Here is a 20,670-nt window from a genome sequence, read left to right as displayed (position 1 = left end):
AACAAAGACAGCACGCTTACTTTAATGGAGCAATTATTGACACTGACGAAAAAATACGAATACATAGAGGTTTGCTAAAGTGGAAACCTGCTGCACATTGTGAGATGAAGCAAAAATGTTTCGAAAAAGTAGAAATAGTCGCACGATGAACAGAATATTTAAGAAAAAAAAAACAAAGAAATGGAACTACTTTATAGTTTCAATTTCAACAATTGTTTTCAACATGATAAAATCTGCCAACATATGAAAAAAGCCAATTAATAATCGACAATGACTAATCAATAGTAATATGACAATTTATTTTGTGAGGCATAATTATAGTCGAACCGGTAAGTAGTTTAAGGCACCAAAGTGAATTTGTTAGCGGTAAGGTTGAGGATTCTCAATTGTTTCAAAATAATCGCCTGTACAAATTAACAGAGGTAAACAATTAACAGATTCGGAATTGTGATTATCTGAACGGGAAGAAGCAGAATACTAGTAAAAATCTACAACAACCAATTATTAAAATAAAAAGAAACACTACCCATGGTTACTACAACTTCTAATACTGCTATCACTATCATTGTGGCGGCTCGCAGAGGTCGGATCGAGCGTGTCATCTGAATGGCGCTCAGATTCCGTGACTGACTGCAAAACAGAGTCCGAATCAACCTAAATAATAGCAGATAAGTAAGACTCATCAAAATTGAATTTATGAAGTGCTCACATCTCAGAGATCAAATCCGGACATCGAATTATATCTACCAATAATAATTTCAACAAAAAAAAGAACTACGGTGCCTGATCACTGACAATTTGAGGCGCAGAAATAGAATGAGAAGCAACAGTTGCGACTAACGTGTTGTGACCAACAAGAGAAAATAAAACCATAAGCGATCTACCTTGAGTACGCCAGCAATCCAAAAGTAAAGCATAAAACGTGACAGTATTTGTGAAGTTGCACTCCTTAAACAACGTATGGTCGAAATGGTGAAAAGCCGGTAGAGAGCGGTGACAGTGATGTAAAACAGGTCCGTTTTTATCCAATTATATGCTCAAACGGGAGGAGGTCACATTTGCGCTTCACTGTTAATCCAGTCGCAGAGAAAGTTCGCCACTAAAGACACTGATCTACATTTTTCGGTGACCAATCAGCATTGCTTTTAGTAGACTATTTACGTATGAAATAAAGAAAAAATGACTTTCTTTAAACGTGTTTGTTCTGTGCAAAGAAATCGTAATGTGTATAACGATTAGGAACGAACAATAAATAAACCTACCACATTAGTTTACGTTGATTTTCACAGGACAAGAGAAAACAACATTACTTTGTAACTAGTGACCACAAAGAGAATTTAGCAGAGGAACATCATTAGTTTATTTTCAATTTCACATTTAAAACCAGAAACCGGAAACTAAATTATGCAAAACGTTATTTAAAAAAAAACAACGGAAAACCCACGTGTAAGTTCGCGAACGGATGTAGCAAAAGTTGTTCTGCTGATTTTCTTTTATCAGGATCGAAAACAAAACACATGTCCAAGAAGTGCTTCAGAAGAGGTCCAATTGGTAGCGGGTAAGCAGGCAGCCCGCCCTGGCACACCTAAAAACAGTAAAAGCTCTCCAGGATGGTTAGTTTGTGCATACAGTTTAGACGATAGGTCTTGGATTAGTACACATAATAATGAAGCCAAAGCTTTGCCTTTTCTGAGCTTGAAAAGTCAGCAATGGATGTGACGTGTCTTTAGCAAATAATGCACTGTCGAAATCTGTTATATGATTTAAAACATTTCTAGTTCGGCGTCCATGAATTTGGCTGTAAACGCTGTCTAGGACCTAAAGTTAAGTTAGTGGATCCACCAATGGTAGGCATGATATAATTTATCTCCAATCCGGGCCGCCTTCTTTGCACATTCAAAAATTCCAACCAGTTTTCCTTCGGTTTCTCCCTTTTGAAGTTGATATATGAATTTTATTGGCTTAAACAGTGGAGACATTTGTTCATTTTTTTACAATCTCCACTCTTTGACGAAGGTAACGATGGCAGAACTCTTCAAAAATCAATAACAATTTACGTCATAGCCAAAAAAAAACTCGTATGCAAACAAAAATGATAATTCGTTTTCTAACATAGAGTGAACACACACCCACTCATTTGAGGTTAGCTCAACAACAAAGTGGTTTGGAATGGACCAATCGAAAGGATAATAAAAAGAGCAAAAGGAGTTCATAAACATCTAAGTTTACTACGACTTGCCGAAATGCACCATTAAACACTTGAACCTCAGAGATGAAAATGAGAAACTAGAGTTTTGCTCGTCGAATAAGTACAAGAAAATGAGAAGTTCCAAACTTACCCGCATTGTGATTTGTAATGGATGCATTTCAGGCCACGGGGCACGACCAGTGGTCTAAACATTTATGGTTGCAACTTATAAACGAGTATGTTAGGAAATATCAATGTAGGCATCGACAAGTCAGAAAAAAAAAGAATCAGGGAATAATGACAAAAAAATGAAAAAAGAAATAAAGGAAAAGAAAAGAAAAGAAGACAAGGAAAGAAATAAAAGAAATAGTAGAGCGAAGTACCATTTGTAACACAACACATCCTATGCTCCAGATATCTACAGCTCTGCCGTAGCCGCGATAGCGCCCATCCTCAGCCTTTCCACCATAGGTTAACACTTCTGGAGCCTAAATGTAACAAATAGAGATTACAATTAGCAACAAAGAAAATTCTAATAGATTCCTTCGTTTCAAGAGAGGCATTTCTCAATAATAGACCCACCTCATTGTAAAAACAGTAATTATTAGTATTATCTCTCAGCCAAGAAAGCATTATACTTTATGATTGACGTATCTAGAGTAGCTGAATTGGTAAGATCTCGCAGAGAGATCGCAAACCTGTTCACAACAAGATTAAACAAAGTGCCCTCGCAGCGCTTCATTTAGGAATATCCGTATATCTATAATAGCAATTGTTGCTAAGATTCAACAGAGGATAAGCATAGCCTACACAACTCAATTTTTGATTTTGATTTTGATCTTTCGAACGCTGTTGATTTCGTGCTCCTAAGCATGGTTAGTCAGCGCGGAGAGCAGCTATTACATCCCTGGAGTGAATTTGTACGCATATAAGACATAGCGTATCATAAAATGAATTTTGGAGTCTCATCTTCAACTTCCAGAAATCAAAAACCAATTGTGATTACAAGGAAATCTGTACCACCTCCAAGTATATCCAACAGCAACCTCAACGCTGTTGAAACATGGGATGATTAACGCTCTCTGCCACTGCAGAGAGCGTCCAGGTTCTCCATGTACTCCCGGGCACGTGACTAGTGGCAGTCTCGCCGATTACAAATCGTGCGACAGTAAAATACAGCACAAAATTTCAGCAGTGTATTTCTCGTAGGTTTGATGCGCATTTGACTGTGAGAAATATCCATTATGAAACAACATCGAATGAATAAAGAGAACAAACGTTTCTTTTCTTAAATAATGACAAACCATGTATTGTACTGTCCCTGCATACTCAGCTATTTCTCCATAAATAGTCGCTTGATCCCGCAATCGCACAGAACAACCAAAATCACCAAGTTTCAGCACACAATGTAGGTCCAAGAAGATATTCGCTGGTTTTATATCGCGGTGTACAACCTAAAGAGTTTTCTCTAACCATAACAAAAATACATAGAACACATTAATGTATCACCTTCTGACTGTGAATGTAGGCAACCGCTCGGAGCAGGCTGTTCGTGTATCGTCTGACTAATTCCTCATCAAGTCCTTCGCGACATATCCTTTCCAGCGTTCCCTCCGAGCAGTACTCCATCATTATTAGCACTTCATCCTGAACGGGTGAGAAATCGCAGGGATATGTAGAGATGGACAGCGCTAATCTACCACAATCGAGTGTAGAAATCATCAACAAAGGGGGACATTTGAATACAGATTTGCGGAAAATTACCTGATGAACTTCACAACCATAGTACTTTACGAGGTTTTTGTGGTTAAGATTACGAAATATGTCGACTTCACCTTGCAGAATCTGAATTAGTAATAAGTCATCTCCAAATGATTCAAAAAAGATTAGAGCAATCTTTCATTTATCCCAATAACTTATCTACGAGGGATATGCCACAAGTTTACTAACTTGGACTCGCTAAACAAAAAATAATTCATATCTGTTTGCAAGTTTTTTAACAGCGAAACATATTGTTGGAGAAGCCTATGCTTTCACGAAGGAGTGGTATTTATGAAGGTTATGAATTACAATTTCAAAAAAATTGATACCTTTAGAACTCCTCGCTCCACTCTGATCTTCTTAACCGCGATCACACATTGTGCATCCACATTAAGAGCTTTATACACCGTACCAAAGCTACCGCCACCTGTAAATAATAAACAAATAGATGTTTACGAAAAAAAGAAGAGTAAAAATGAAGAAGATCACTACTCACCAATCCTCTCTAAAAGCTGGTACCTGAACGGTACTGTCTTCGACGGATCCGCGTAGTTTTCGACTTTGAACTCCTCACGCTTCAAAGCAACTACGCGTCCAAGTGGATATGTCGTCTGCGAACGAACTACGATGGTATTCAAAGGAAAACTCAATCGAACAAAATGAACCCACCCGCTTTGCTACCATTTTGTCAGTATCTAAAGCTGCTGCTGCTAGTTTCGCTCTGCGCGACACCATGGCAACATTGGCCATTTTTGAAGCCAAGCTATCTGGAGTTCTGGGAGAATTTAAAGTTGAACTGCGACTTCTTGGCACAGGTATTACTATACTGTCTTTGTCTCCCAAAATCAATCTTTTGCACTCCTCCACATCCTCCTTGAGAAGCTGAATGCAAGTGCCTAGAGCTGTAGAAAAAAACTTATATATAAGAAAGAAATCCTACATGGAATTCGTCATCCGACAAGTACTGTGTGTATTTTGGATCGGTAAGAAAATGGATGAAGTTGAACGCTTGGCTAGCCCATAATGGAATGTGCGGAGATGGTTGTGGTTGCATAACGCTCACCTGAAAATGAATAAGTTTTCTAAATATAAATTTGAGCAACGAGAAAACAGCCACATCAACGTACGAGCACTTTCCACTGATGTATAACATTCAGTCCACGTACTGCCAATTCTTCTCCAAATTCGGTTATGTACGAATCACTAACATATCGACAAACATCACGATGTAGCTGGATGCATTCGCCACGATTCAAACAACAATAGTAGTGTCAATGTCATCAAAATAAAACCAACTTGAAAGGCAAAGTTAAAGGCATGAATAAGAGTAGAATGCACGTAATCTCGCATTTTCAATGTATCATACGTTCGGCGAACATCGCTGCAAAGTGCTGCTATACCTTGTGAAAGAATGTCCGACAGATCCAGGAATGTTGCCTATACAATGACAAACTACAAAAGTTTTCCAAAGAAAGGTCGGCAATTAATGTAACAAAAACTTACTGCCAGTTGCTTCAATTCTCTGTCAACATTATGATGCGAAGAACAAGACGACATCACAAGTTCAAATACTCCAGGAAATTTCTTCTCCAGCCGGTAGTCTTGTCCAACCACACAAACAACGTCTGTCTAGCATAATACAGTTGTTGAACATGTGGAAAACAACAATCATATAGAAATTTACGGTCTTCGAAATGCAAAGTAGATATAGTAGGGTTAAAACGACATGAAGCACGGCGCAGTTGCGTAAGCGGTACGGTAGAGCGTAGCGTTTAGGATTGAAGGCATCACCCCACTAATCTGGGGTGGTGCGGATTTCAGGTGGAGAGTTTCTATACGGGGTCGTAGATTATGAAGAGGAAGGTGATTCCGTCCATTTTTTCCTAAATACCGTGAAAAACGGCCCGGAAGATGCAGTGCGTGCACAGGGTTGGCGCGCTCCAATCGAACTTGTTGAAGAAAATAGCGCGCCGGAACGCTCGGAGCCGTATCTTCCGGGCCGTTTTTTACTGTAATTAGGAAGAAATAGACGGAATCACTCTTCTCTCCATAATTTACGACTCCGTATAGGCATAACTCCCTGAAACCCCCACCATCCCAGATTCGTGGGGTGATTCCTTTAAGTAGAAACTTATATTTAGCGCCTCTCATCGCTGCAGCTCGCAATGGTCCAACCTCAGTTCCAACCGTTATCTCCACCGCGTTGCTTGCAGCGCAGCCGCAACTGCACCGTGCTTAATGTCCTACTGACCCGACCATGAGTGAGAAGTTTAAGATAATGTTGAAGACACTCACTCTAAGATAATGAATGTTTTCCATTACATTCTCTTCAAGGGTTAGCTTGACACGTCTATAGTTGCACATCCATCTGAAAAGGTAAAAATTAAAAAAAGAGGATGCAAAACGACTTTCCTTCTGCGTGCGAGTGCCATAGAATAGAACAAACTGTTAGTCCAGTTTATGCTTTGCTGAAATTTTGTCGTTTGAATGCAGGAAGATACCAAAACAGTTACAGGAGTACAGAAGATACTCGTTCCAGAAATCTTCCAGTTAGTGAGCATTACATTTACAAATAACAATAATATTATAATCAAAGTATTACCTCACAAGCATAATTGTGAAACACAAATGTTTACCTGGAGTGTTGTGTCGGCAGCACAATGATGTGTCCACTGTCGGGTTTTCGCCCTTCAGCTAGAGCTGTCACTAAATCCTGCGAAAGAGCTTTATCAGCACTTGTCGAGTCAACCAGCACAGAAACGGCCACTGACGTTTCGCCAAAATCGACCTGAAACCGTAACTGTTTTCAAAAGAGATTCTTAAAAAGAATGTGCAACACTTACCAGACAATGCTCGGCCCTAAGTGCTGCTGCTACAACTTCTATCGATTGCCGCATCATGTATCCAGCTGCATCGTGGAGATCCAACAAAGCACCACGAAGCAAACCGACAAGTCTTGCAGAACGCTCTTTAACCTAAACAGTTCGAATACTATAGTGCATGCAGCAGATGTGGTTAAAAAAAGATGCGGTGGGAGGCACTAAGCACATACCTCTCGAATCACACTATTATACGAGCGAAATGCATCAAATCCTGTGATTTGTTCGTGACTTTGACTGTAAAATTACTATGAATTAACAAAAAAATGTAAAATTAACATCTGTTTCTCGCACAAAAGTTGAAAGTTTTGAATAATTAAAGATAGGATCCCAAACCTATCATAGCCGTTGTCTGCATCCTCATCCAGTTCACGAATACCATGTTTAACCCCTATGCGATCCATATTTGTTTCCCAAAAGGAAACAACAAGAACATCCAACAAGTGTGGCAGGAATGTGCTGAAACCGAAGTTTTATTTAGTTAGAAATATTGAAATCATAAATAATAATATATTCACCAAAAAGATGACGCTAGTATATCCAAACCAGTGTGAATATGTCGAGCGCACTGAACAGTGGTTTTCCATTCTCGTTCGAGCCTTGAAAACAATCTTCCAAGATCACCATTTTGAGCAATGGTATCGCACCATCTCTCCACGTAGCCGAGGTATTTCTGAAGTATCATACAACCGTTTGCACACTGATTAACATCCAGCCACCTTAAAAATTATCATTTGCTAAATTCTGGCGCTCTTAATTCAATGCCGACGAGAGTTAGAGTTGTTCAATCACAAGGAGAGAGGAGTATATATATATATATATATATATATATATATATATATATATATATATATATATATATATATATATATATATATATATATATATACGTACATACTTACGTAACTGCAATGAGCCTCAAGTCGCTTTGACCCGTTTTGATGAGATATTCAAAGACGTGGATTAATCTTTGTAGAGAATATGGAGCAAAACAGAATTCAGGTCTATGGCATGTTATACGTAATGAGTAAAACCCGGCTTGGAGAGATTTTGAAACGCTTAAGAGCTAAGAGCCATACACCATAATTTCAGCGGAAAACAGGTCTGTCATAAAAGAAACGACTACCATTCGGAGTAAAATTACCTCAAAAACATCTTTTAAGGTTTCATCGAAATCTGCAGTGCAAAGCTTTCCTTTGTGACCTTCTGGACAGATAGACTGGATAACGTCGAGGAAGAACTGTTTGACACTGGAATCAAAAATATACTAGTTACTTATGACTCAGATTCTCACCATTTTAAAGCTTACTGAACAGCTTCTTCGACACAATCCCGGCAATCTTCAATTAGCGTTTCCAAAGTGAGTCTATCCATTTCGGCTCCAGCCGGAATACTCCACTTCGATCTATAATAAATTTAGGAAAGATGACTTACTTGACTTAACCTAGCAATTTAAAGCAAGGTGTTCAAACAAACAAAGATCGCGAGTATAGAATTTCTATGTAAAAATACCTAACAAACCTAACACTAAGCCATTCTCTCGCTAATTCGAGGCGAACACCAAGGACAAATATGAACATTGGGCCAACAGAGGGCAGGTGAATAGCTTGTGCCTTTTCACTCGTTAGTGTATAGTTGAACATATCGCTGTACCTCTCCATCTGCAATTTGAAACAGAAATTTCAAACGCAGATTACTGGATTTCTCATACCACTCGACATAAGGATAGTAAAAAGAAGCATGATGAAACCGAAACTTATTCAACTATGGTCCTACTTGAAATCCGTTAATAGGGTCATTCTTACTTGTTCTGCTGTCAATCTAAGCATAGTCCTTTGACGTGATGCAGCATGAGCATAGCTGGCAATAGGCGATTGAAGCAGTATGGCAGTTTTCATCACTGTCGTCTCACACAGCTCCCAGACTCTAGTTACCAATCTCTTCATCCCCTAAAAAAGCAAACCAAGAGCCTGTCGCAACCTATAAAATCATCCCGATGAATTTGAAATAATCACCTTGACATGAAGACTTCTCTTCACAAATGCTGCAAACACCGGGCGCGCATCTCGTAATCCTACGGTCCAGGACTGACTGTGGAGAGGGCGTGGCCACAATTTATCTGCATCAGGCAGCCGACTGACTTCAAATACAGTTCCAAGCTACAATGCCGCAAGCTCATTCCTTATCGAACATGGTTTATTTAATTCAATCTTTACCTGAGTAATTTTTGACGTGAGGTCCTCTACCGTATTAAGCCACACAGTAAGTAACGTCACTTTTTCCAGTAGTTGCTTGGTGAATGTTGTGCCTTTGCGTGCATTACAATCATCGATCATTGCTTTTGAATGGGGATATAGGGCTTGGTATCTTCCGTACTCTTCTAGTAGTTCATTCACTAAATCAATACACTTTTAACACAGTGGCAGGAAATCTAGCTTTAGAGCAGCGTGCTAACAAAAAAGACGACTGTACAGATTTCGGTACAAAATTACGAGTTATATGGTGCACTGCGCAGATGCTAGGTGGTCCCAAAAGGAGACTGAATTTCCTGGAGATTATATATGACATTATCGAACTGATTCTTTTAGAGATTGTACATTTTCTCAAACTACGAAACCAAACTGCACCACTGCAATAAGTCGCGTGATTTCCTAAAGTCATCTGTATTCGCAGAAGAAAATACTGAGCGAAATAAAGTTATAAATGTCAAATACTCGGAATCGACCGACTAGAAGAACTCAAAACACAACTTTGTGTACCACGTCTATAATTCGTGATGTTTGACCTCATGTCCGTAGTAGTCAGTTTATCAGAACTCAGTAGAATTTAAAAAGGAATTTCGAGCAAAAACGTCAGGTTGAAGGGAACCAACCTGAAATGTTGAATACAAGTTTAGATCTTCCTTCTCACCTTCTCTCCTGGTTTTTTGAAGATGTGTCATGTAGGTCATTTCGAGGCGTTCGTATCCTTCCTTCAGAGGAATCGCCTCATAACTCATAATTTCGTCAAGAACACGACTGCGTTGCTCTCGTTTCGAGCATACCAATGCATCAACTTCAAATGTCGCGTCCTGCCCTCCACAGACTTCTCTAAAGAACTCAATAATCTATTCGAGACAAAATTATTGAAAAAAAATGTCAGAAGACCAGAAAGACAACAAAGGTTGCAGTGAAATCAAAAGGAACCTAAACAAAATGATTGAGCAAGAAGTCGAATGGAAAAATATCGTACCGCCCACTGAAATAAGCTCGTAATATAAGCCATAACACATCACCATAACGATGTAGTTTCTTTTTCGAACCGATTGTAAAAACCTGAAAATAATATGAGCTAGCCAAAAATCAAATAAAACAAATAAATTTAACACGCAGATAGTGTAGCAAACATCATACATGCATGAGGTAACCTAACGCATATTTGACACAAATAACAACTTCCACTACCTGATCAGTTCTCCCTGGAGTTTTAGCCATTGTCAATTTATTCGACACATACCTGTCGGCACATAAAAAATTGTCGAGATCGCGGTACAAATTATCTCTAAAGAAGCCAAGAAATTGAATCAAAATCATCGAGAATAACTACCTACAATAGTTACGAACAAGAGGTAGGTAGTCTAATAAAATGAAAAATGGTAAAGTGTCCAGAACTCAGCTTTTAAAGTTAACTTTTACAGTGGTTCCATAGAAAAAAAACAGAACCTACCTCTCATTTTCGGCCACTTGTGATAGCACAGACTCATTCAAAGAACTTTTCTGTGCTTCATTTCCCGAACTAGAACTTGAGGACGCACGTTCAATAACAGCTAGACACCGAAAAGTCGATGACGATGACGGCCGAGGCAGATCCTTAAACACCTATTAAAAAACAACAGTCTACTTTCAAAGACTTTGGAAATGCAATGACTGATGTACAAGGAGAAACCGGGGAGTATTTGGGAACCATAAAACACATGCTAATAGCAAAAACAGCATTTCGAAAGAAAAATTTAATGCGAAAGTTTATACATAGAAACTGCCGCTACAAAAAAAAATATATCGACAACATTGAGGCGATGTTCCTTTTTGTGTCATCTTCGAAAATCTAACCTAATGTTATGCCCCAATTAACGTTTGGATAAAACAGCTACAGATAACAGGTGGCTATTCCATATGACTGGATTAACACCTCATTGAGGAAAAACAAAATAACAGAAATCGACAGATATCAAACGTTTTACTAACCGAGTCATTACTACCGTCCCAATAATAATCATCGTCATCGCCATCAACATTTAAAAATTGGTGACTATTTTTCGATCGACGACGACTGACTGAAATTTTTCAGTAACTATCACTTCACCATCGATCGATCAATAACCCACTTCTTCCTGCGGCACCTCCTTTTCCTAGGCTCAATCTCCCGCGGTAGACTTTCTGCGATAGCACTTTGTTGTTCTTCCTTGAACAACCTAATTAGTGGGATAGAAGCCACACCAATATGAACCCTTAAAGTGGGAATCTTCCAAACCTTCTGCTAGGCGATTCCGAATTGAGATCATTTTCGATTTGTGAGAGACTCCGACATCGTTTGATTGAGTGCGACAACGTGAACGATCGTTCCATTTCGTCCAGTACCTCATTAAAACCAGAGCAATTCGTTCAAATCAATGCATATGAACCTGCACATGATAAGCAGAGAATCGCTTCTTTGAAACCACAAAAAAGACGACAAACGAAATGAGATAAGTGACAAAACGTTCCACTAACATTACCTCCATAAAGGACAGGGAGTATGAAAATGTGCCAAGCACTGAACCACAGAAAAAAAGACACCTAACAATAAACTTATAGGTACACTTTTTAATGCACCAGGGATCAGAAAGAGCAAAAGAAGCAAGGAACTCGAGTTAACTAGGCTTTTTCCCTTGGAAATAACAAAAACAACAGAACAGGCAAGTATTTAATAGATTTTTACAAGGTGTTCCTCCATTTAAAAAACATGTCCAAAAGTTTAATTTTACCAGAAACACATGTTTGCATAATCAACGCATGGAAAATGAGACCCGGAACATAACTTTATGTACAAATGTCAAGAAAAAGAATAATGAATAATGTCATCCAACGAAAATCGAAAAATAAGAGGGTGTGAGAATAATTCGACTAAAACTCTAATATATTTACTTCCAAACAAAAATAAAAGAACAGATAGAAAATGAAAGATTCAACCATAATACAATGTGCATACATAATGTCCAATGAAATAGTATGAACTGAATGCAAACAGCTAAATATGACACTTATTCAGGCTTTTCGTCGCAGATTTGCCTTAGCCTACTGGGATGCACTAGCTCAGGAGCTACGCATCTCTTGAGCGCAGACGACAGAGCTTGATCCACCATGGAATTCACGACTACCTCATCCGCTACTAAAGGCGAAACGCCTCGCTGTAGATAGTAACAATCCACCTAGACCAAAGTCAAAGTAGACTACAAAAAATAAAAACGACAATAATGCGAAAAATGACAACAATGAGCGTAAGAATCACCTGAATTTGTTCGACCGCAAACTTCCCATATGTTTGTAGCCTAATCGATTCAATAAACGATTTCAGTATTACTTTTACAATAGCACCAATAATGGACGCCCTGTTAAACTAGAAAAGGACGCTTTTGCAGTTAAAATTGAATGTCTTATTTTGTGCTTCTAAATGCTGAAGAACTTATAAAATCTCACGTGCAGCTGCTGGTTGAAATCGATTCGTTCGCACCACAATGAATCTCTGGATGAGTCAGGTGCCGAAGGAGTTGGCACAGGTCTGCGATGGCGACTTTCTTTTCGGCCAGCTTCACCGCCGAGAAGACGAGAAAGCATAGCATCGCATTCGATAATTTCTTCAACTGCTCGTCGCACAGCAGATCTACGGTGGTGAAACACAATACGGTGACAAATGAATATATTCACACAAAAACAAAATACGAGATATGAAAACATCAAAACCCCGTTATCGCTTAGTTCTAGGCAATGATAAAAGCACAGTGTGTGATAAGAGTGGTGTCCTATGTTCGCTGACAAGAAAGTCTAAGCGAGAAGAAAATATTCCAAATTCCATGAAATATTCAACTATCGCAACAACGTTAAGGACAGATCCACAAGCATGTCATTAGTGGCTCGTGTTCTTCCACGTGTTTATCTAGCCAACACAACAAAATGCTCAAAAACACAGAAGCTCAAGCCTTTGACGAATCCATCTGGTTAAAAAAGACCCAGTACTTTTTGGAAAATAATGAAAAAGTGATGCGGTATTTCACGTAATCAGATTTAATGAAACGAAAAAACTGAATGCCAAGCTGTTTTGATTTCCAAACGATTTCTACAACAAACTCTAATGGACTGCTGATGTCATACAATGTGTTTCATATACCGACACTAGCAAAATAAAAACGAAGCATTTAAAGTATTTTATTCGAGAGTCTCAAAGCAACATCCGATACTTGAAACTTGTATATCAGATAGAATGAAGGAGGCTCACCTTACTCCAACAGGAGAAGCAGCCGGCTGATGCAAACCTTCACATCCTTTCACGAGAGCTTCACCAAATTCAAGACCGCGGAATTTTGTAAACCGTCGCAAAAGTGCTTGTGAACATGCTTTAAGCAATGCCGTGACTTCGGATGCACCTAAAAATTACGAAAAGTATGTTAACATTAAAAGCAGTATTTCTGCAGTTTTGTCTGCGTTCGTAGTTCAAGTAATCAACCGACACGAACAAACGCTGCAAGTTTATGCACCAACGCTGTGAATAAACAGCAGGATGCGCTGTGCACACATATCGGAGAAAGCGAAATTTTTCACAATACCTAGCACTCCGCTCAAAATTAGCTACAGATAATATCATTGCATATAAAAATAATGTATGAAAAAAGACGAGACAAAAGTCAAAGGAAGCAAAAGGAAAAATAAAGTCACCTATGCTAAATACTGGAAAGTCATTGAAATAAGTTTGAAACTATTCCGAGAAAGATACTCAAAAGATAGAAGATCTTCAAAAGTTTGATGCAACTTTTACATGAAACTGCAAGAACACTTGGCGAAGTTTTAGAGTTAAAGATATTCGTTTCGTTTTTACTAGACGTAAGCAAAATCCAGAACAAAACACTCGCTAACAACTACAGTTAATACGCAAAACATCATCACTCACTTGTCAAACCCGCAGTGGTTTTCGATGTCGTGAGAGAAAATTGTTCCCGGCAAAGGCTTAATAGATATTGTGACGACTTGTTTGCAAGATGATGGAGAGTAAATGCCAAAAGCAGCATCATTAAAGGATTAGCATAGCGAGTTTCGCCTTCGGACGAACCTGAAGAAAAACTATTTTAGAAATATTGAAGTTCTGGTTGAAAAAGAAATGAAACAAGAACAACTGACCGTACGTTTCTGCCACTGCAGTTACATCCTTAAATGCTCCAATCACAATTTCTTCATGCACACTGTGCGCAAATTCTGCTTGGAATTCAGCTGGGGGCAGGGTTGAAAATGTTACGTCACTAGCGATGAAGAGCAACAAGTTAGCCAGAGCTGTCTACAAAAATTTGCCTAAGAGTCTCACTGTACAAATAAAGGTTTGTGGGAACAAAGGAAGGTGACTAGCCCGGTCACGAGACTTTGCTCTTACTTAGACAGAGGTGGAAGCAATTTACAACCGCCAAAAATCGCTTTCCTCAGAAATCTGGTGCTCCAAATTCACAGCCCTGCGCTGCTCAGCTCCAGAATACTTTTGTCCTTAAGGCTCGCTTGAGCAAATCAACATCTGAGCGTGAATCTTACCCTTAAGTCCAATTTCTCCGAATGAACTGCGGAAAGATTCAAATTCGACCTGACTTTTCCAGACCTCTACGGTCTTGGTGCATCGAAACCACATAAATCAAACACCCGTTCGAGATATTCAGGGAGATCAATTCACGGTACTATTAGATTGACACAATTCTAGCAGCAACCCACCACAAGATTTTCAAAGACAGAAATACCCAAATTTGCAACTTTGGAGTTTCATATGTCTACATACAATAATCGACAATTCCAAGCTGAAACTGCACATCTATGCCGAAGTGTCTTCTCACGAAAACATCGCAGAAGCAACAAATTCTAACGCTCCCTTTGTTAGTTTGCGTGGTATTTTATTCCTCACACTCATGAAACATGAACTCCATGGAACATCTATCACGAAAAGTAGACAGAAATAAGCAAAACAAACACTAAAGCACACTGTTAGTTACCTTTACTTGAAAAACAAAAGATTGTTCAAGTTTTGCTGCAAGAGCGGATAAGTCGACATCTTTCGACATGAGTGACTGACGGATCTAAAATCGGAAATCAAACTGTTTTCTGCCTATGCTAGATCTTACAGGACTGCTCTCACCTCTTGCATCACGATCTTCATTTCCTCCGAGATATATTTTCTAGAGATAAGGACCTCATGCTTTGACACTTCACGGATAAGAGATATTGTACATGTGGAACAATCTAGACCTGAAACAAGATGATGTTCCAGAGCTTAAAGGCAGCGTATCCCGAAACTAACATGGTAAGGAAACCCCAGAGAAAACGTAGAGTCTGGAATGTAAATTACAGAAAGGAGCGTGGTTCCGCACATCTCTCCCTAATTGCTGCCAAAAACGGCGTGGGATACTTCTTTCCTACGAAATCAGTTGCAACGAGCCACCATTCTGCACGCGCCGCGTCCATCAGAGCGGTCGATAATTGATAAGGTCTCCTCACCATTCTATTCAAGTAAAATCAGTGGATGGAACTCTAAACGGACCGGAGCGTGTACAAGCGTGCGCGTTCCAAAGTATCTCGTAGGAACTAAAGTGGTTCCAACACTATTTTTTAGGACGACAACGGTCAATTGAGTAGGCTACGCAGGCAACTTTACATTTTCGATAGGTTTCCATACCACTCCAATTGTCGTGATGCTGCCTTTAAGGTCACACGATCACGGTATGATAATCTACCTATCGTCATCATAATCATAATCTTGCGACGTCTATCAGAAATCCGGAGAAACATTATGCAATAAGATAAAAATAATAAAAATTATCTACACTATTATTATCCATATATACCGGTTTAAAATAGTTTAAAGGAAACTAACCTTGCACCACTTGCCTGCAAGTGGACATTTTTCTGAAATATCGGTCCAAAGCGCGTACAACTATGGAGCAGTCCTTTGGATCAGAGGAGGCAAGAAAGAGATTTGAGACAATCTCATGAAAATTCTTAAGTTGTCCCTGGAACAAAAAAAAAATCGCAAGCTCTCAGGGGAAATAGTTCAAAATTCAAAACGCTACATATATGGGTAGACTATACGCTCACTTCTAACATTTTCAAGAGATTTCCGGAGCAAGCAGGAAACAGCCGCTCGTGTAAATTAGCGAGAAGCGTCAAATTTGGTATAAACGATTCACAACCTCTGCAAGTACACCAGAGGTTTCCAACAGCAGAAAATAAAGAAGAGAAACGGAAACTAACTTGTCCACGAGATCCAATACGTCTGCTGGGTTACTTTGCAGCTGTTTCAAATCATTTTGTAAGGAGATCTCCGAAGATTTCAAAAGTCGTGACTGAACCTGAGAAGGAGAAAATCAGAAAGTTGCTCACTTTCAAGTTCATTTATGAGGTTACAAGTACAGTCACCTCTTCTGGTGACTTCCCAAGTTTCATAAGAAGTCCAATTGCTTCAGCTACACCTTCCACGTCCTCAGTGGAACGATCGATCAACTTCAGCAGCTAAAAACATGCAAGCCAAGAATTCTGAACTTTCCAACATTCTTTACCAACTTCTTTATAAACTGAAACCCCTGATAGACAAGTCATAACTCAAGAAAATTCCTAACGGAAGTAGAATATAAATATGCGAAGCAATAACACGCTTTCCTTAACCAAGTATTCTAGAGAATGAAACTCAGAAAAATAATGTTTTCACCACCTGCTTTTCCGTTTCCACTAGGATGTGGTCTGCTTTCTGCTGAATCTGAGCCATGTTTTTCATGTCAGAATATTTGGCGAGGCCTTTCTGAGCAAGAAGGTACAGCCTCACAACATCGCTATACCTTCCCTCGTCAAACGAAGCCTGAACTGAATCATTGCAACAAAACACGGCACCGTCTTCATTTATTTTAGTCACTATAGGTTCATGAGCATATGAATAAATCTTTGCGTACCTGTAAAATACTCGGCAGTTCAAAAATGGACTGCAAGCTTTTGACCACTTTGTACGAACTTCCCAGCTGAGCTAGACCTTCCCGTCCTCCGCCGAGCACACCACTAAGTTCGCCTATTAACCCCGATATATTCTTCATGTTGGTGCTCAAAGACTCCATTTCCTTGAAAAAAAAAAGATTTCTGGACACTAGAGTGCAAGCTTTGTGCAGCTTCCTCAGTTTTTTGTTTTAACGACGAGAAAAGAACCTAACAAGATCCTTCAGTCACAACAATGCATGTTGAAAGGCAAAAATCCCAACTATAGAACGACTTATTTTTCAAAATTACCAGAAAGATCATCAAACTGAACAACACTAACATTAAAAACTTGAGGGAGTGCTACGGATCTCAAACTACACAATGGAGGAGCACGGATAATAAGTCAAAAACAGTAGTTAAGTAAACGATAACACCAATAAAAAGAGGTAACATACGCTATCCAGCAAGTTGAACTCATCCTGAATCTTTCTTACAGTACTTGTGGCAGTCAGGAACTTGTTATAATTCTCGTAAACGAGTTGATGAACATCGGAGTCCAAGCGACGCACCTTAAATGAGATGTATAGACATCAATAAGATGAACAATTAGTTAAAAACCAATTACTCACTGAAGACACCATCTCCTCCTCTTCTCTAACCAATTCATCTAGAGTCTTCTCCTTGAGTTGTGAACTAAAATATGCGTCCACATCAAATTCTGGCGACGTTACGTCCAAAACGCCAACTTTGTGAGGCATTAGATAGAGAGATCAGTAGGAATCTTCAGCAATTGAAAACGCCAATGGAATCCGGTGAATACAGACGAATATAAACCATCTAGAAATTCATCGACGGACACCCGCTATGACGTAACTGACAAAAATGGAGAAATTTTCGAAGCATATGGTGGGAAAATTCTGCACTGCAGACTGGAAACGTCCAAATTGCCGTCGCTGGTTTCTCCAACTTCGTTCGAAGTGGATACTTAGAAGCTCTGAAATAATTTCGCTGCGGATACAAATTTAGTGCTGGTCAGTACTTATTTCCTGTAAGGTTAATTAATTCAAGGTGGGCATTACTATATTTGCGCTCGCTCAGTGTACTACAGTACTATGGCAAGTCTGCGCAGTACTGCAAATGCTACTGAGAGAGCGGTATTCGTATGTCGTTGCGATGATGAAGAGAACGGAGTAATTATTGACTCCAATCCAATTAGTTTACGTTAATGATCAATGCTTAATCTCTATATTCCAAAGTTCTCTGCGAAAAGGAGCAGTAGGCGCGATTTTTGGGAGATGTGACACTAATTGTGTCTTGAATGCAAACATGAGAGCGACACCCAATAGAGGCAAATTGAACAAATTCGGATGCAAATTTGATGCTGCAGTCGAGAAGAGATCGATAATCCCTCCAAAATTCTTCTGTGGATGACTTGTAGTGTGTATGTGTGTGATTTGCTTTCCACTCTAGACCTTCGTGTTAACTCGTATGTTCTTCCATTCATGTTCATCAACTTTGTTTTGCTATAGTGTGCCTGCGAGGTTTTTAGATGGATAGAAAATAAAGGTTCCATCTAAAAACCTCGCAGGCACACTATAGCAAAACACAGACAGAATATGCCGAGGTTTCAAGACAAAAGAACATTCGAACTTCATCAACTTTATTTTTTTCTCCGAATAAGTCTCCTTTTCGACAGCTACTTCTACTTCTTCCTTCTCCCGAGGCAGCCTTCCATAGTCCTCTCCTCGAAGCCCCCTTCCCCCTTCAGATCCATAATATTACATGGAGCACTACAACTATATCACATACGTGTATTATGTCATATTTGTATTTAAATCGTGATATAACAATTTAACCTTACCAGTCATTTAGACGTAGTTTCATTGCCATTAACCGCAAGGTCTCCTATCATCATATCGAAAGAGTACTGGGAAGATGCTTCGAGGTCTTGGTAGAGTTTTTTTTCCTAGCACTTTCAAATTCCATGTGGCAATCAATTCCGGCACCCCCTGTTTTCATCTTCAAGACTGTGCTTATCAACTTCCCAACGACTCCGTATTCTTTGAAACGTTCCCGTCTATGAATTCATTATGTTTTCGTTCGAAGACTTGATACATGTCATTTCAGTATTTTGAAGTTGAATAACAATTAAAACTAACAGCTAGAAGAGGGTTTTGTTTGAATACTGTAATGGGTTGTATTTTACGAGAAATCCATTCAAAAGTTCCTAACAAGTCATCGTTCTCTTATTTTTCAAAATGAAAAATCAAAACTTTAGAAAATCCTTTCTCTAACAGTTATTTACTTTAATCCTTCGAATACCTAAGCGTAACCTTCATCAGGACCTGCTCCCCTACATTTCTCTGACTGTGTGCTCAAAAGACGAAACGAACGGATAGAAATTGCCCCGCAATTGGACGCGTCTGATGGCGGGATGGCGGGTTCGAAGTTTCCCGCCCGAACCGCTCCCTTCTATTATTTACCGGGGGCGCTTCGCTCGTGCTCCTGATCCTTTTTCGCTCATTTTTCTCTTCAAATTCTGGCCATATCTTTATTCGATAGTCTGTAGTTTTATATTGTGTAGGAATTTCACCACTTGTGAGCATTTTTGCCTTCTCGTTACCGTTTCCAGTAAGTTGCAGACTTCTGCCGTTGGCAATTGGATATTAATACCGCAAGTCAGTGACCTTGCCTTGTTTTGCGTAGTTTCTGGAGGGAGGTCGAATAATGAAGTGCAGTTATAACAAATGGAATGAGAGTCCATTATTCATCGCATACTTCACTTACACGCATTCGTTTACAATATATCCAACAGACGGAAGGTTTTCGAAAGCCGAAGGCAACTCCTAATCCAACAGGAAATGTGTAGGTGGCTCCTGCTTTAAGTACTAAGCCTGTCCTAGTAATCTCATTATAAACGAAGGCTAGGATGTTTATTAGATGTGGTTACTTTACAGTTGGAACTATTTCTTGCAGGAGGAGAATTCTGGAAAGGAAGATCGGTTCCTAACCGGGTTTTCACACTCAGCTCCCCCTCCCTCTGACATTTTGCTTAATGCGTTTATATAAGAAGAGTGATGAAACAGTTTGAATCTGGGTACAATGGTATTTGGAGGTGGCCAATCCGTTTTCCAATTTTTTAAAAGATCTTTTTTAAAGGTTGAGAACGAATATGGCATCCATTCAGCAAAAAAAAAAGATCAGCTCGGTGAACGATTTTCGGAAAGAAAAAAATCGAAAACTGCTTGTCGGAGCTAAGCTAAGCTACGAAATTTACATTCATAATTAAAATTTGTAATGTGTGAGTATAATATTATTATACTCCTGTGCTGCATTTGAAGTTGCCCTGAAAGAAGCTTCACATACATAAACACGGGGTCCTGCCTACTCGCCCCAATCTCGCTTACTTTAGACCCCCTAACTTGTTCTGCACATTTTCTTCATTTTGACAAAGTCTCAATGTTGAGTCTTTACGAACCTGTTTGTGTCACTTGTAATCATTAGAGCAGCACTAATTTCTCTAATTATTTAAGAAGCATAGTTTTTATTCATGTTATTTTGATAAAAGGATAAAGTGTATGTCGGTAATCAATTTGTGTGGGATGGTCCACCATGATCACTT

At 39.2% G+C, this 20,670-nt stretch overlaps 2 protein-coding genes across 3 annotated transcripts; both read right to left on the bottom strand.

Annotated features, from left to right (window-relative positions):
* Positions 1 to 522: 522 nt before the first annotated feature.
* RB195_005444 (uncharacterized protein) lies at positions 523 to 11,449 on the bottom strand (the record flags this gene model as incomplete). 2 transcript variants are annotated; one of them, XM_064177941.1, is made up of 33 exons in its annotated part: positions 523 to 654; positions 1,445 to 1,585; positions 2,340 to 2,393; positions 2,572 to 2,676; positions 3,493 to 3,642; positions 3,698 to 3,835; positions 3,953 to 4,033; positions 4,279 to 4,376; positions 4,446 to 4,560; positions 4,619 to 4,831; positions 4,890 to 5,012; positions 5,077 to 5,181; positions 5,246 to 5,386; positions 5,453 to 5,578; positions 6,245 to 6,317; positions 6,586 to 6,737; positions 6,793 to 6,924; positions 7,002 to 7,065; positions 7,165 to 7,287; positions 7,347 to 7,501; positions 7,973 to 8,078; positions 8,138 to 8,233; positions 8,350 to 8,489; positions 8,634 to 8,777; positions 8,844 to 8,987; positions 9,045 to 9,223; positions 9,739 to 9,917; positions 10,060 to 10,142; positions 10,272 to 10,368; positions 10,534 to 10,676; positions 11,052 to 11,140; positions 11,192 to 11,278; positions 11,338 to 11,449. In XM_064177941.1, the coding sequence occupies 33 exons, from the start codon at positions 11,447 to 11,449 to the stop codon at positions 523 to 525; spliced, it is 4,020 nt and encodes a 1,339-aa protein (XP_064035036.1). The 2 variants fall into 2 exon arrangements, with proteins under 2 accessions (XP_064035036.1, XP_064035037.1); XM_064177942.1 differs by having other exon boundaries at positions 11,192 to 11,268; positions 11,338 to 11,432.
* A 657-nt stretch (positions 11,450 to 12,106) lies between these two features.
* On the bottom strand, positions 12,107 to 17,806 carry RB195_005443 (uncharacterized protein; the record flags this gene model as incomplete). The annotated part of the gene is made up of 16 exons (XM_013436839.2): positions 12,107 to 12,274; positions 12,355 to 12,462; positions 12,543 to 12,726; positions 13,339 to 13,486; positions 14,008 to 14,166; positions 14,235 to 14,388; positions 15,083 to 15,166; positions 15,226 to 15,335; positions 15,961 to 16,096; positions 16,182 to 16,278; positions 16,338 to 16,435; positions 16,503 to 16,595; positions 16,795 to 16,938; positions 17,030 to 17,191; positions 17,504 to 17,617; positions 17,678 to 17,806. 16 exons carry the CDS (start codon positions 17,804 to 17,806, stop codon positions 12,107 to 12,109), a joined length of 2,088 nt encoding a protein of 695 aa, XP_013292293.2.
* Between the last annotated feature and the right edge of the window lie 2,864 nt (positions 17,807 to 20,670).

Source organism: Necator americanus, chromosome I (genome assembly GCF_031761385.1).
Source record: "Necator americanus strain Aroian chromosome I, whole genome shotgun sequence".
In the NCBI taxonomy this organism is placed as follows: domain Eukaryota; kingdom Metazoa; phylum Nematoda; class Chromadorea; order Rhabditida; family Ancylostomatidae; genus Necator; species Necator americanus.
The sequence above is the reverse complement of the archived record's forward strand: the minus strand, read 5'-3'. Positions and strand labels throughout refer to the sequence as shown.